The sequence below is a fragment of the Stegastes partitus genome, unplaced genomic scaffold, assembly GCF_000690725.1.
Source record: "Stegastes partitus isolate 25-593 unplaced genomic scaffold, Stegastes_partitus-1.0.2 Scaffold632, whole genome shotgun sequence".
NCBI classification, from domain to species: domain Eukaryota; kingdom Metazoa; phylum Chordata; class Actinopteri; family Pomacentridae; genus Stegastes; species Stegastes partitus.
This window is the reverse complement of record NW_007578363.1, coordinates 308,315-319,730: the sequence shown is the minus strand read 5'-3', so window position 1 is coordinate 319,730 and position 11,416 is coordinate 308,315. Positions and strand designations below refer to the sequence as shown.

Here is an 11,416-nt window from a genome sequence, read left to right as displayed (position 1 = left end):
CGAGCATTTGATGACAACTTTTGGTGCTTTTAAACCTCTTTAGCCATTATTTCAATCAATACCCAGCTGTGTTCTTTCTCTTTGGCTACTCCTTGAAATGCATACAGAGCAGCTGAAGATACGCAAAATGTGGCCACAAAGCTGGAATCAGAAGGAAGATCTGAGAAAAACAGGCATTAAAAATGAAACGCTGCACATAAAACCCGGTCCAAAAACACATCGGCTCACGCCAACTCTGAACCAAACCGACGGGAGCTGAAGTCCGTCACCTAGACTAAGCCGTGCCGACCCGATCCGAAACCCGGAGCGCCGCGGAGGTACCGGTTCCCGTCATTGCAGTACTCACAAGCGATGATGTTGCCATAGCGATTCTTGTTGCGGTTCTCGTCCTTCTTGGCTGTTTCCCAGGGCGCAGTCTGTCCCTCCGCCAGGGCCTGAACATACACATGTACGCATCCATGTGCACACACACACACACACACACACACACACACACACACACACAGAGTTTTATACTGAAGGTATGAACACAGAAATATGCATGCACATATGGTCTGATGCCTAGAGCTTGTACGCTGACACATGGGTTGGCAGAAGTTGAAACACTAACATGAATATGAATGAAAAAACTGCTAGTTTGCAGCAGAACATACTCTTTAGCCCTTATGGCTGCAACCGCATCGTGGCTGAAACTAAACTCCCACTAAAAAGGCACAAAATGCTGCTCGGGCGTCCAGAAAGTTAGGCGAGAAGTTACGGCCGGATACTTTCATGGCAGGAATCGACCAATCCCCATCGGGTCGGTCACTTTGGCCAGGTAGCCGCTCAGCAGATCCCGGCCAAACCCGGGATGCTCATCAACAGACCAACAGGCAGGGGTGAAAACATGACCCCTTTCCAACTTTATTGGCAGAGATAATCTGGTTAACTCACTGGGATTTATTTATTTTTTAAAAAGCAACCACCAGCAACTTGACAGGAATGAAACAGAGCTGTGGAGTAAAACAACAAAAAGCAGCACAGGTAAAAACGCTACAGGAGGAAGTTTGGGTTCAGTTGTTCTGTTGGTTTGGTCTGAAAGAGTCTGTCGCTGCTTTGTTGGAGGAGAGAAGACAGATTGTCCGGACTCCCTGCTGTGGTGCTGGCCCTGTGTGACGAGCCTTACAAAACACAGCAAGGACAAAACGTGCGTCGCGGTGCATCCGTTGTCACTTTTGTCTATAAAAACATGCGTGTGCATGTGCAGTAATCCTGCATGCATACGTGTGCAAGTCCAGTGTGTGCACGTATGAAGTGTGTGTGTGTGTGTGTGTGTGTGTGTGTGTGCGTGCAAGATCACTCTCATGCTTGTGCTAAGCAACCAAACCCCAACTCTCAAAGGTTGCCATATGGACACTGAACTATTTTAGAACAACCCTTACAACACACCGAGGTCACACACACACACACACACACACACACACACACACACACACACCGACGCACACACACACCGACACACACACACTTCTCCCTATAGGGACAAGTGAACAGTCCGTTTTGAGTCCATTAAGAGCTTAAGAAGACCAGACAACAGCTTTCACTTACAGACAGCGATATGACCTACATACACACACACACACACACACACACATGCGCACGCAACATGCTAAACAAACGCATTGTGACAGAAAAACAGACACCTAAACTTATCGCTCAGTCAAGCAGAAAATGGATTCGTTTAAAGTGGCATATGGGCCCGAAAGTGTGTGTGTGTGTGTGTGTGAGAGGATGTTCTCTGTGCATGCATATATGAAAAAAAAAACTAGGCTGGAATCGGTTTTGTTTTGTTTTGTGCTGGATGTATTAAGTAAGAGGCTTCTGTAGGAGGGTTATGCATGCGTGCGTATGTTCACATCGACGCCATCGCATTTGCATAAAGTGTAGGTTGGCTGAAAGCTGAAGAAAAAGAAACCAAGGCAGTCTTAATCAAACTGTTCTTATCTGAATTTCATCGCTTGTTTGGAATTATTAATATTCTATATAATCACAGAGTGGAGTGGGAGGACCACACACACACACACACACACACACACACACACACTGTCTGTGTAGTACCAGTGAGTGGGTGCTTTTCTGCAATAATGGTAAAACTTAATAAAATAATTCTATTTAGAAACTCACAACCAGGATTTTACAAAAAAAAGGTTGGAATCACAGCGAGTGTGTTCGCTACAAGAAGTTTTACATCAGATATCTGCAGGAAAAAAAACAACTTCTGATCTCACAGGAGACACTGGAAAATATATATATTTTCCCATTTTAAAATATAGATCACAGCTCTCCACAAAACCACATATGCCTTTATTTTTTCTTCAGGTTTATCACACGGAAACCGCATTAAGTTCGATTGACCGGCATTACCCGCGATGAGGTCATGTGTGGGCTCCATTACGTTAATGGTTTGGACGCGGCGGCCGGTTCGCCGGTCCAACTGGCCGGCTTTCAAACAAGGCGGAATATCGCTTTAAATGTAAAAAGGTGTAATCCCAGCGGGGAGCAAAATGATGACAGTGTGGCGGCTGTTGGTGTTAGTGGGGTTAATGGATTTCAACACCGGAGGTCATATCGCACACAGCGAGAGGGACAAGAAGACAGCATATGGGGCTGCACACACACACACACACACACACACACACACTCGGTCAAAATGCTCATGGAGGTAACATGTGCCAAACACCTCGCTGTCTGCTCGGCTGTCTGCTAATCTGACCGGAAGAAACACCAGCGTGCATTTGTGTACATAAGCCTCATAGACAGACATAGAAAATGCATGTTTTGTATGTTTAATGTGCAGAGGGAGCTGAAGAGAAAGTCCTGGGTTTATTAGATTCCTCCTACAAATACAGTCTACTACAAGCCCTGGAAGGCTGCAGGCTAAAGGACGCGGATCGACAGAAGAGGAAAGCCTACGTGCGAATCAAACGGCTGCAGCTAGCTCAGTATTGTTCACCAGGACTAGACGCTGAAGACATCTGAAGACAGCGGACATGTCGACTTGCGTGCAGCGTTTGTTCCTCTGCCTACAGAGCAATCATTGATTCAGCTTTTTAACCCTCTGAACCTCAAAACCTGCTGGTAGGTTTGAAGAATGTTGTTTTGAAAAATCGCCAAAATTACAACATTTATCTAAGAAAGAAGCAGAAAATATCTGCATCTATTCATCTGTCCAGTGATCCTTGTAGAAGCAGATTGTTATGTGCTGGGGGCACGTTTTTCACCCTTTTCCTCAGTTCATTATTGTTATTTTTTGTTGGAACTGGCTTCGTAGATATTTAGGTATTTACAGGTGAGCATCTTTAGTTATTGTGTTTTATTGTTAACTGGTAGAGTTACTTGTGGGACTGGCCGTCCTTAGTTTGCGGGCTTCCTTTAGCTCGGGTGTCGGCACCGGCTTCGATGGTCCTCTATAGGGTTGGCCCGGCGCCGCATCCTTTTGTTTTGTTTGGCCGACCTGCCGGGTCCACCTGTGAGTCGCCACTTTGATTAGTTTTGGGGTGGTTAAGGGTTTATTCTTTTTTTTTTTTTTTTATTATTTCATCATCTAAGTCACTAATAAAAATGACAGTTCAAAAGACCCAACCTTTGTTTCCTGCATCCCTTTGTAAATACGTTTGTCCCTTCTTTGGGCCGTAACACCGATAACGTAATAAATTTGCCATTTTTAAAATGTAATGGACCAAAAACGTAATAAAAGTCCTGAACGGATAATAACTTTTGGCCAATAATAACTTATTACGTTATTGGCTGGTTATTGCATTTGCAAAAAATGTTTTATTTTTTATTTTTTAGCCGGCCAATAACATAATAACTTCTTACATTATTTGCCAAAAGCTATTACATTATCGTTTCGGGATTTTTCTTACGTTATTGGCCTTGTACATTTTTTAAAGTGCAAATTTATTACGTTATCGGCTGTTACTACTTTATTGCCGATTACAATCCTTGAACTATTTATCTAGAAACAACAAAATCTAAGTTTCATCACATTATTCTACAGGTTTCCTTTAAAACTTCACCAAAAAATATACTGTTTACCTCTAACCGGTCAGTGTGACAAACAAACAACTCTGTATTTCCAACCAGAACTGTCACATTATGACTAACTGGGCTGTGATTAACAGTCACATGGCAAAAATATTTTTTAAGCTTAACTGGGCTGAACTGCAGGCAGTGTTTACACAGAGCAGGTAGGATATAAGTAAGGAAACAAATTAAAAATGGAAGCAGTAAAATATCTATTGTATGGACAGTCATCTTACTGATAAAACTTGTGGGTACTTGTTTCTTCATTTTTCTATAAAATACTAATTAAAGAAACTTTCATTTTTCAAGGTTTATGATAACATCCCTGTGTGAACCTACACATAATACACTTCCTAAGTTCTCTTTCCGTCTAGTCGTGGTCGTGCTGTTTCCATAAAGATGCAGGATTTTATATTTCAGTGAAAAATGAGCCCACAGTGACGAAAAAATAGGAATAAAAAGCCTCCACAATCACAAAGGTTTGATTTTTTTTTTAAAGCAACTGCTGCAGCTGATTCATATGTGTCCCTAAAATCTGCAAACCTCTGGAAATGACTGTAACTCAATCAGCATACAAGCTCAGCGGTCCACCTGGACGCAGCATCCCGACCTCAGCCCCCTGCAGGCTCCGCCGTATGGATCGTACCTGTCGTCGTTAGTGACAGGTGGTGGCTCGCAGCGCTGTAAATAAAACTCCACTTTCTGTTTCCCTCTTTCTCTCTCTCACAGGGACATACGAGAATAAATCACATTTGCTCTCCCCTGAAACGTATCAGCGGGTTTAAACCAAAATGACGGGAAGCAAATGAAAATATAACGTACGGTATCACAGAGGGACAATTTTCAACAGGCACGCCGAGTCGGTAATAGAAAATATTCATTCGCGTGAGCGTGGGAGGGCGGAGGAAAAAACAGAGTCCTCCCGTCGCCGCTTTCTAAGATTTATTGTCGGCGACAGAGACAAAGTAAATGAAGGAAGAAAGGTTCGGCGGAGGAATAAATGAATGAAAGAGAAGGGATGAGGGGGATTTGGGAGTAAAATGATTCCCCTCCCCGACAAAGACTGATCCTGAAAACGTCTGTATGTGATAAACTGTGCTCTAAACAAACAGCCAGCACAGAGAGGAGAAGAAGAAGAAGAAGAAGAAGAAGAAGAAGAAGAAGAAGAAGAAGAAGAAGGTACAAATGAAAGAATCAAGAGCTCGTGTAGAAAAGAGAGGACTGAATGGAAAACAGCCAGAGAAGATGGGAGGAACAGAAGAGAAGGAGACACAAACAGGAAGTGGAAAGAATGGAAATAGTAAAGAAACACGAATAACGGACAGAAGGAAGATTAAAGCAGAACGAAGAGGTCAGCCGATGGTTTGGGGAGGAAAAGAGGAAGAAAAACACCACAGGAACGAACAAGGAGAAAGAAAAACATGTCATTGGTGAAAGAAGTCAGAAGAGAAACAAGAGCCAGAAAGTTTAATTTACGCTGTTTGCCTTTCTGATCATCAATATTGATGAGGTGAAGATTTAATAATTGATAAGTCGTCCTTTCTCATAAAAACCGAATCCAATCCCGCGATCTCACACACATGTAGCAACAGGAGCAGGGAAATATTGCAAAGTAAAGCAATCTAACATCCAGGCTTTACTGCTGGAGACGCAAGCGTTATTTTATTTTTCAAACACTTCTCTGTTGTATACTTCGTGTGGTGATGGCGGCGTGCATTGACGCAGCGGCCACTTCGGGAGACAACGAACGTTTTGAGTGTCTTGTCTATCCCAGACTTTCATTCCACAAAACTTGCGGCCGGGAGACTTTGCTGGGCGTCAGGACAGTGAACGGCGCTGGAATGGTTGTGATTTGGACGAACTACACCAACATGGAGTCCGATCGGAGACGACGCCGGCAGCTACCCGAGAGAGAAGGAAACGGTACGAACGTAAACAAAGGAGGAGGAAGAGAGCCGGGATCCATGCTAGGCTAAAGGCTAGCCCCTCCAGACCAGCAGGACCGTCCTCCTGCTCTCCAATGTCCGCTCCCTCCACAACAAGCTGGACGTTTGCTGAGAGAAACCCTCAGAGAGTGGAGGGACTGCTGTGTGTCTGCTTTAACAGAAACATGGCTCCATGACAGCATCCCAGACGGACAGACAGCTGGAGGGGATGCAGACAGACAGACAGACAGCTCTGGGCAGCATCTGCAGCTTCACCATCGTCACACCATCATGTGAAGACCTACCAGGACCTGAAGAGGTTCACCATGTTCAACGAATGGCGGCGTGCATGGACGCAGCGCCCCCTTCAGGAGGCAGCGACAGCGAACGTTTAGTGTCTTATCCCAGTCGTGCATTCTGCAAAACTCGCTGGTTGAATAATCCTGAAGAAACGCTCTCTCATCTGTACTACTCTGTACGTGCAGCAACATGACAATAAACCTGATTTGATTTTGAATCTTAAAACTGATGGAACAGAAACATCAGTCGAAACTAGCAGCTAAATACGAACTCGTGCAGCTGGAAGTGAGAGACTTCCAGATTTGCCCTTGTTACTGTAAAGACTGTTTATATTCTCTGCAATTAAGCTGCATTTTCAGTCAGAATTGCTTTTGAATCTTGGAAATGTTGCAGCACTGCGGCTAAAACTCAGGTCACGGAGGTCGCCGAAGCACCTTGTGTCATGCCGATAACAAGAAGCGGAGGATACATCTTGTCAGTGTGGCTTCGTGTTTGAATTATAAAAGAAAATCCTTCAGTCTCACACATTCTGCTTTAACAACAGTTGTACATCCCGGGGCCATGGGAACACTTGATTACACCCATTGTCTGGGTCGTGTAGCTGGACACCTCTGACCTTCTCACTAATAGCTGCTTGTAAAGTTGTCCATCTTAAGATTGATTTATGTTTTCTGTTTACTGTCATTCCTCATTATAAGCCTCCGTGTGTGTGTGTGTGTGTGTGTGTGCATTCACCTCGTACTCCTCCTTAAAACCGTAGCCCTGTCCACATTTCATCTGGGTGATGTGTTGGAGGAGGTCAGCGACTCGGATGGCTGGTTGAAACTGGCCGGCCTGGAACTGACCTGCAGGAACGGGATCGTTGTGAAGACAGAACATATCAATACAGGAAGACGGGCAAAATCTTTTATCAAGCGAAGAACTCTCTCTTTTTTTTCCCCCAAAGCATCTTCCTACACAATGTATTTCTGCAGATAATCAAATAAGGATTGAACCTATTCACTGTGACTTTTTCCTCTACGTAACTTCTGATTCCACGCTTTCAAACAACTAACTTGTATCTAGAAAGCCACAAACTTCTTGTCGCTTATTCGCTCACCACATGGCGAACTATCACTAATTCACAGCTAGCATTCCAATATATTGTTTTTTATTCCAACTATTTAACCCTTACATACTGTTTTGGGTCAGATTTTAGCCGTTTTGACATTTGACAGCAGTTAAAACACCCTAAACGTCATTCTTCTAGCCTGAAATTCGATGGCTTTCCCTAAAGCGACCTAAAATACACACAAAAAAGAAAAATATTTGATCTAAAGTTGACCTGTACATCCCTGGAGATGGATTTTAGATCTATCAGTATGGGTCAAACCAAGGAAAATGGTGGTTTTTCGAGAATCTTGAAACTGTGAAACCGTACAGGCCGTGTTTTATGTGCATTTTTTATTTATATTTATTAATGTGACATAAGCTATTGAGACATTCTGAATAGATCTGTAGTTTAAAATTTGGTATAGACACTTACTATAAGGTAATTCTAATATAAACAGTATGTTTGGCTTAACAAACAACCAAAAGAAGGTCGGCTTTGTCGCAAAATCATTAAATGTCTGTGCTTACGAATTAACTTGATGTTTTGGCACCAATATTGGCTGGTTCCTGCGCTACTGTTTGCAAAGTTAGCACATTTTTCTTTCCATCGCAAGCGAAGCAATGGACCCAGAATTTAGTTTAGCATCACATGATGTCGCTTGAAGTGAGACCATCGAAGACTAAAGCCAATGTTAGGTTTTCCTCATCTGTTAATACATGAGGGTCTTCGATCCCTCTACAGACATTTGCATGCCGCCTGGAATTTATGTCTGCATGGCGACTACGCTACACGGTTAGTAGTGGTCATGGTCTGCATTAGTGGACATGCAGGGGATACATAGATATGACCTTCCACACATGTGTGGAATGGAGTCGTCCAAGAAGACTCCCACACATGAGGAAAGTAGGATACTAACTAGGGATGGTTCTGAGCCACTTAATAACTGGAGGCGAGGCCCTTAATGGCATTGGGCTGTTGCTATATCATTGGCATTGGCTCTACTCTGAGACCAGTCCTTTGTTTACATTCATTGTGAAGGGTGAGCGTGTACATTTATTTAAGTTATAACGGTACTGGTAGAATGACATTAGGTGTCAAATATGTCGCTGTCATGGTGCCCTTTTACTAGCCAAACTCCTACAATGGTCTCTGCTTGCCAATAGGAAACCGCCTGTAGTCTGAGGGGTCGCCTCTTTGGGTCACAACAGTGTTAAACTGTAAGAGTCTCCACCTGGAGGCGCAACCAGGTACTACAGCTAATCTGCAACATGCGTTCTGGCATACATGTAGGATTCTTTTAGGGCTTGTGGAGCAGATACAGGAATGCTTTTAGTTCTATTCATTTGTCAAGCATACACACTGGATTAATTTTTAGTAATTTTAATGTATTTGAAGTGCATATTATCATAGAAACTGGTACCGGATTAGGACTCGGGATGAGCAGGTACTAAATATTGGAGGAAAAAAACCTTGTCAAACATCCCTAATAGTAAAAGTAACTACATGTCTGCAGCTGTCGGTATGCACATCTGCAAGGGAGGATAATGAAAGCTTAAATAAGTGTAAACCAGACAAATTGGCTGTTTCAGCTAACTGAATAGCTGCCTAGCTAATCATCCAATTAGCTAATTAACTGTCTGGCTTAACTACAGGCGAACTAAGTCACCAAAAAAACTGAATCGAATAGCAACAATAACTACACGTCAGCAGCTGGCAGTATGAACATCTGCAGGAGAGCATAATGAAAGCTCAAATAACTAAAAACCACACAGGCCGGCTGTTTCAACTAACTGAACAGCTGTCTACTTAATCATCCAATTAGCTAACTAACTATCTGGCTTAAATACAGGCGACCTAAGTAACCAAAAAACTGACCGACTCACTGTCCAGCTACCTTACTAGTTTCCCTAACTAATTAACTAACCGCCTGGCTAATTGAAGGAGTGGGTACACAGCTTCCTAACCGGCCGACTGACGCCTGCCAACAAAGCGACCAACTCATCGGCTGCACTTACCGCTCTGGTAGGAGAGCTCGACAGACTCGCAGCCTCCGTAGGGAAAACTCTGCAGGGTCAGGGAGGGCTGGGCGAGCGACGGCTGGCTGCTGTCTGCAAATGAAGAGAGAGAGACGTTACCATGACGATGGACATCACCTCCAAAACACCTCCCCCCCTCACCTGCATCCTCATATTCACGCGGCGCATGTACACGGGGGAGATAAGATTGTCATCTCCTTATTGATGACAAGTAATGAGGTAACCGAGCTACTTATCAGCCCTGATTGGTGACAGTTTGGACAGTTAATTGGAACGTCTCTCCTCCAATTAAGGAGCGAACGGATTGATTGGACGAGTGGATGGTTTCTATGCGTCAGAACAGTAGCATCAAAGATAAAACTGAGCTGCGACAGGAGACGAAAAAAAGAGGTTTTGAACCATTTTGGCCCCAAAAAAAAGCTTCTTTAAGCGTTCGGTGGAGGAAGAAAGTCCAAATGGGGACCACTTGTTTGAAGTTTCATTCCATCACTCCTCCACAGGTTGTGCCTTTTGTGCCTCAGCCAAGCTAAGCAACTCTTAAATTTTCTTACAATGTGCTTACAAAAAGAGGTGGATGGAAAAACATTGATTGAGAGAAAAAAAAAAACAGGAGGGATAAGAGAGAAACGCAGCACGAAATGAATGAGGAGATAAGGAAATACATTCAAGTTAGAAGAAGCCTATTTAGTTTTGGTAATGGACTATTTGAGTTATTGAGTTTTGAAAGTTTAAATCTTTTCATTGGGGGGTTTTTAATAAATAAAACGTAATTTTATTCATTGCTCTGACAGCCGGCCAACAGGCTCAACGCGCCGAGTTGTAATACAAAACCGCCCGACTCTATGTTTTCTTAATAGAGCTATTTGCATGTTAATGATGACTGTAGATTCATTAGTGGCCTAAAGTGGCTTCTCCATATGCCAATCCAAACACCGGCTTCCCTTAATGAATGAAGAATGAGCGGGCCACACGGGTCACCGTGCAGCTCCGGCTCGGATGTGTGCAGTGTGGGTGTGTTTGGTCAGGACAAAGGAAGGAGGGATGAAACAACAGGCAAGTAGAGCTAATGAGCTTTCAATGAGTGTTTCTTTCTTTTTTTTTTAAATCGCTGACAGATCGTGTGAGAGAAGAAGGAAGCAAAAAGGGAGGTAACAAATGGTAGCAAACCAGAAGAGAAAAGTGAAGAGAAAAGGCAGCGAGAGATGAAGATGAAAAAGAAAACGAAGGGGGCGGAGGCATGGGGAAGGAGACGAGCGCGACGTGGGGGGAGGAAGGAGGGAAGTTTAGAAGCGAGATGGGACAGGAGACAGACGAGGAGGGGAAAGGTGAAGGAAAGACAGCAGCAGAGAGAGGCAGGGATGAGGAAAGGTCAGGACAAACAAACTGTCTGCTCGCTCAAACAGAACCGGGTTGTGCTTCACTGTCCTCCTTCACGCCGTCTCTCCCCAGAATAGTTCAGCTGAGAGTTTACGCCGGCGTCTTGTAAACTCTTCCCGATGCAGTTTCACGTCTGAATGCTGATGCGTTCTGTTTTTTGTTTTCACGGCGGTTAGCTGGACATGAGAGGTGCAGAAGATTGACTCCAGAGAAGTCAAATTTTGCGGTTTTGATAAGAATCTTTGCTAATCTGATGACACAGCAATACTTCAGTTGCCAGAAGCTCAATTATTTCACTATCAGACAGCTGCCCAAGTGTTTCCTACCATACGTACAGCTGGTTATGCATGAACGCCATTTTTTTGTGGCCTTTCTGTCTATCTCAGTGCATTTTTCTGCTACAATTGTCTTAGTTTTATCCTCTTTGCAGGTGTCTACACGCTTCCTGATGCTTTTCTTTTTCCCTTTCGACCTCGCCCCGGCTGGTCGAGGCAGACGCCAGCCCTCCCTGTACCCGGCTCTGCCAGAAGTTTCTCACAGCTAAAGCTGATTCGTTGTTGTTTCGCTCTCCTGATTCGTTGGGTTCCTCTCCACACAACACAACAATGACTTCACCCGAC

At 43.9% G+C, this 11,416-nt stretch overlaps 1 protein-coding gene across 1 annotated transcript in view; it reads right to left on the bottom strand.

Annotated features, from left to right (window-relative positions):
• The window catches only part of ptprt (protein tyrosine phosphatase receptor type T), a gene marked incomplete at its 5' end in the record, with an annotated part of 345,648 nt that overhangs the window by 63,928 nt on the left and 270,304 nt on the right, over window positions 1–11,416 (bottom strand). The window contains 3 exons of the mRNA XM_008289688.1: window positions 347–434; window positions 7,026–7,135; window positions 9,399–9,491. Of these exons, the coding sequence (XP_008287910.1) occupies window positions 347–434; window positions 7,026–7,135; window positions 9,399–9,491 (291 nt within the window). The remainder of the gene's footprint in view (window positions 1–346; window positions 435–7,025; window positions 7,136–9,398; window positions 9,492–11,416) is intronic.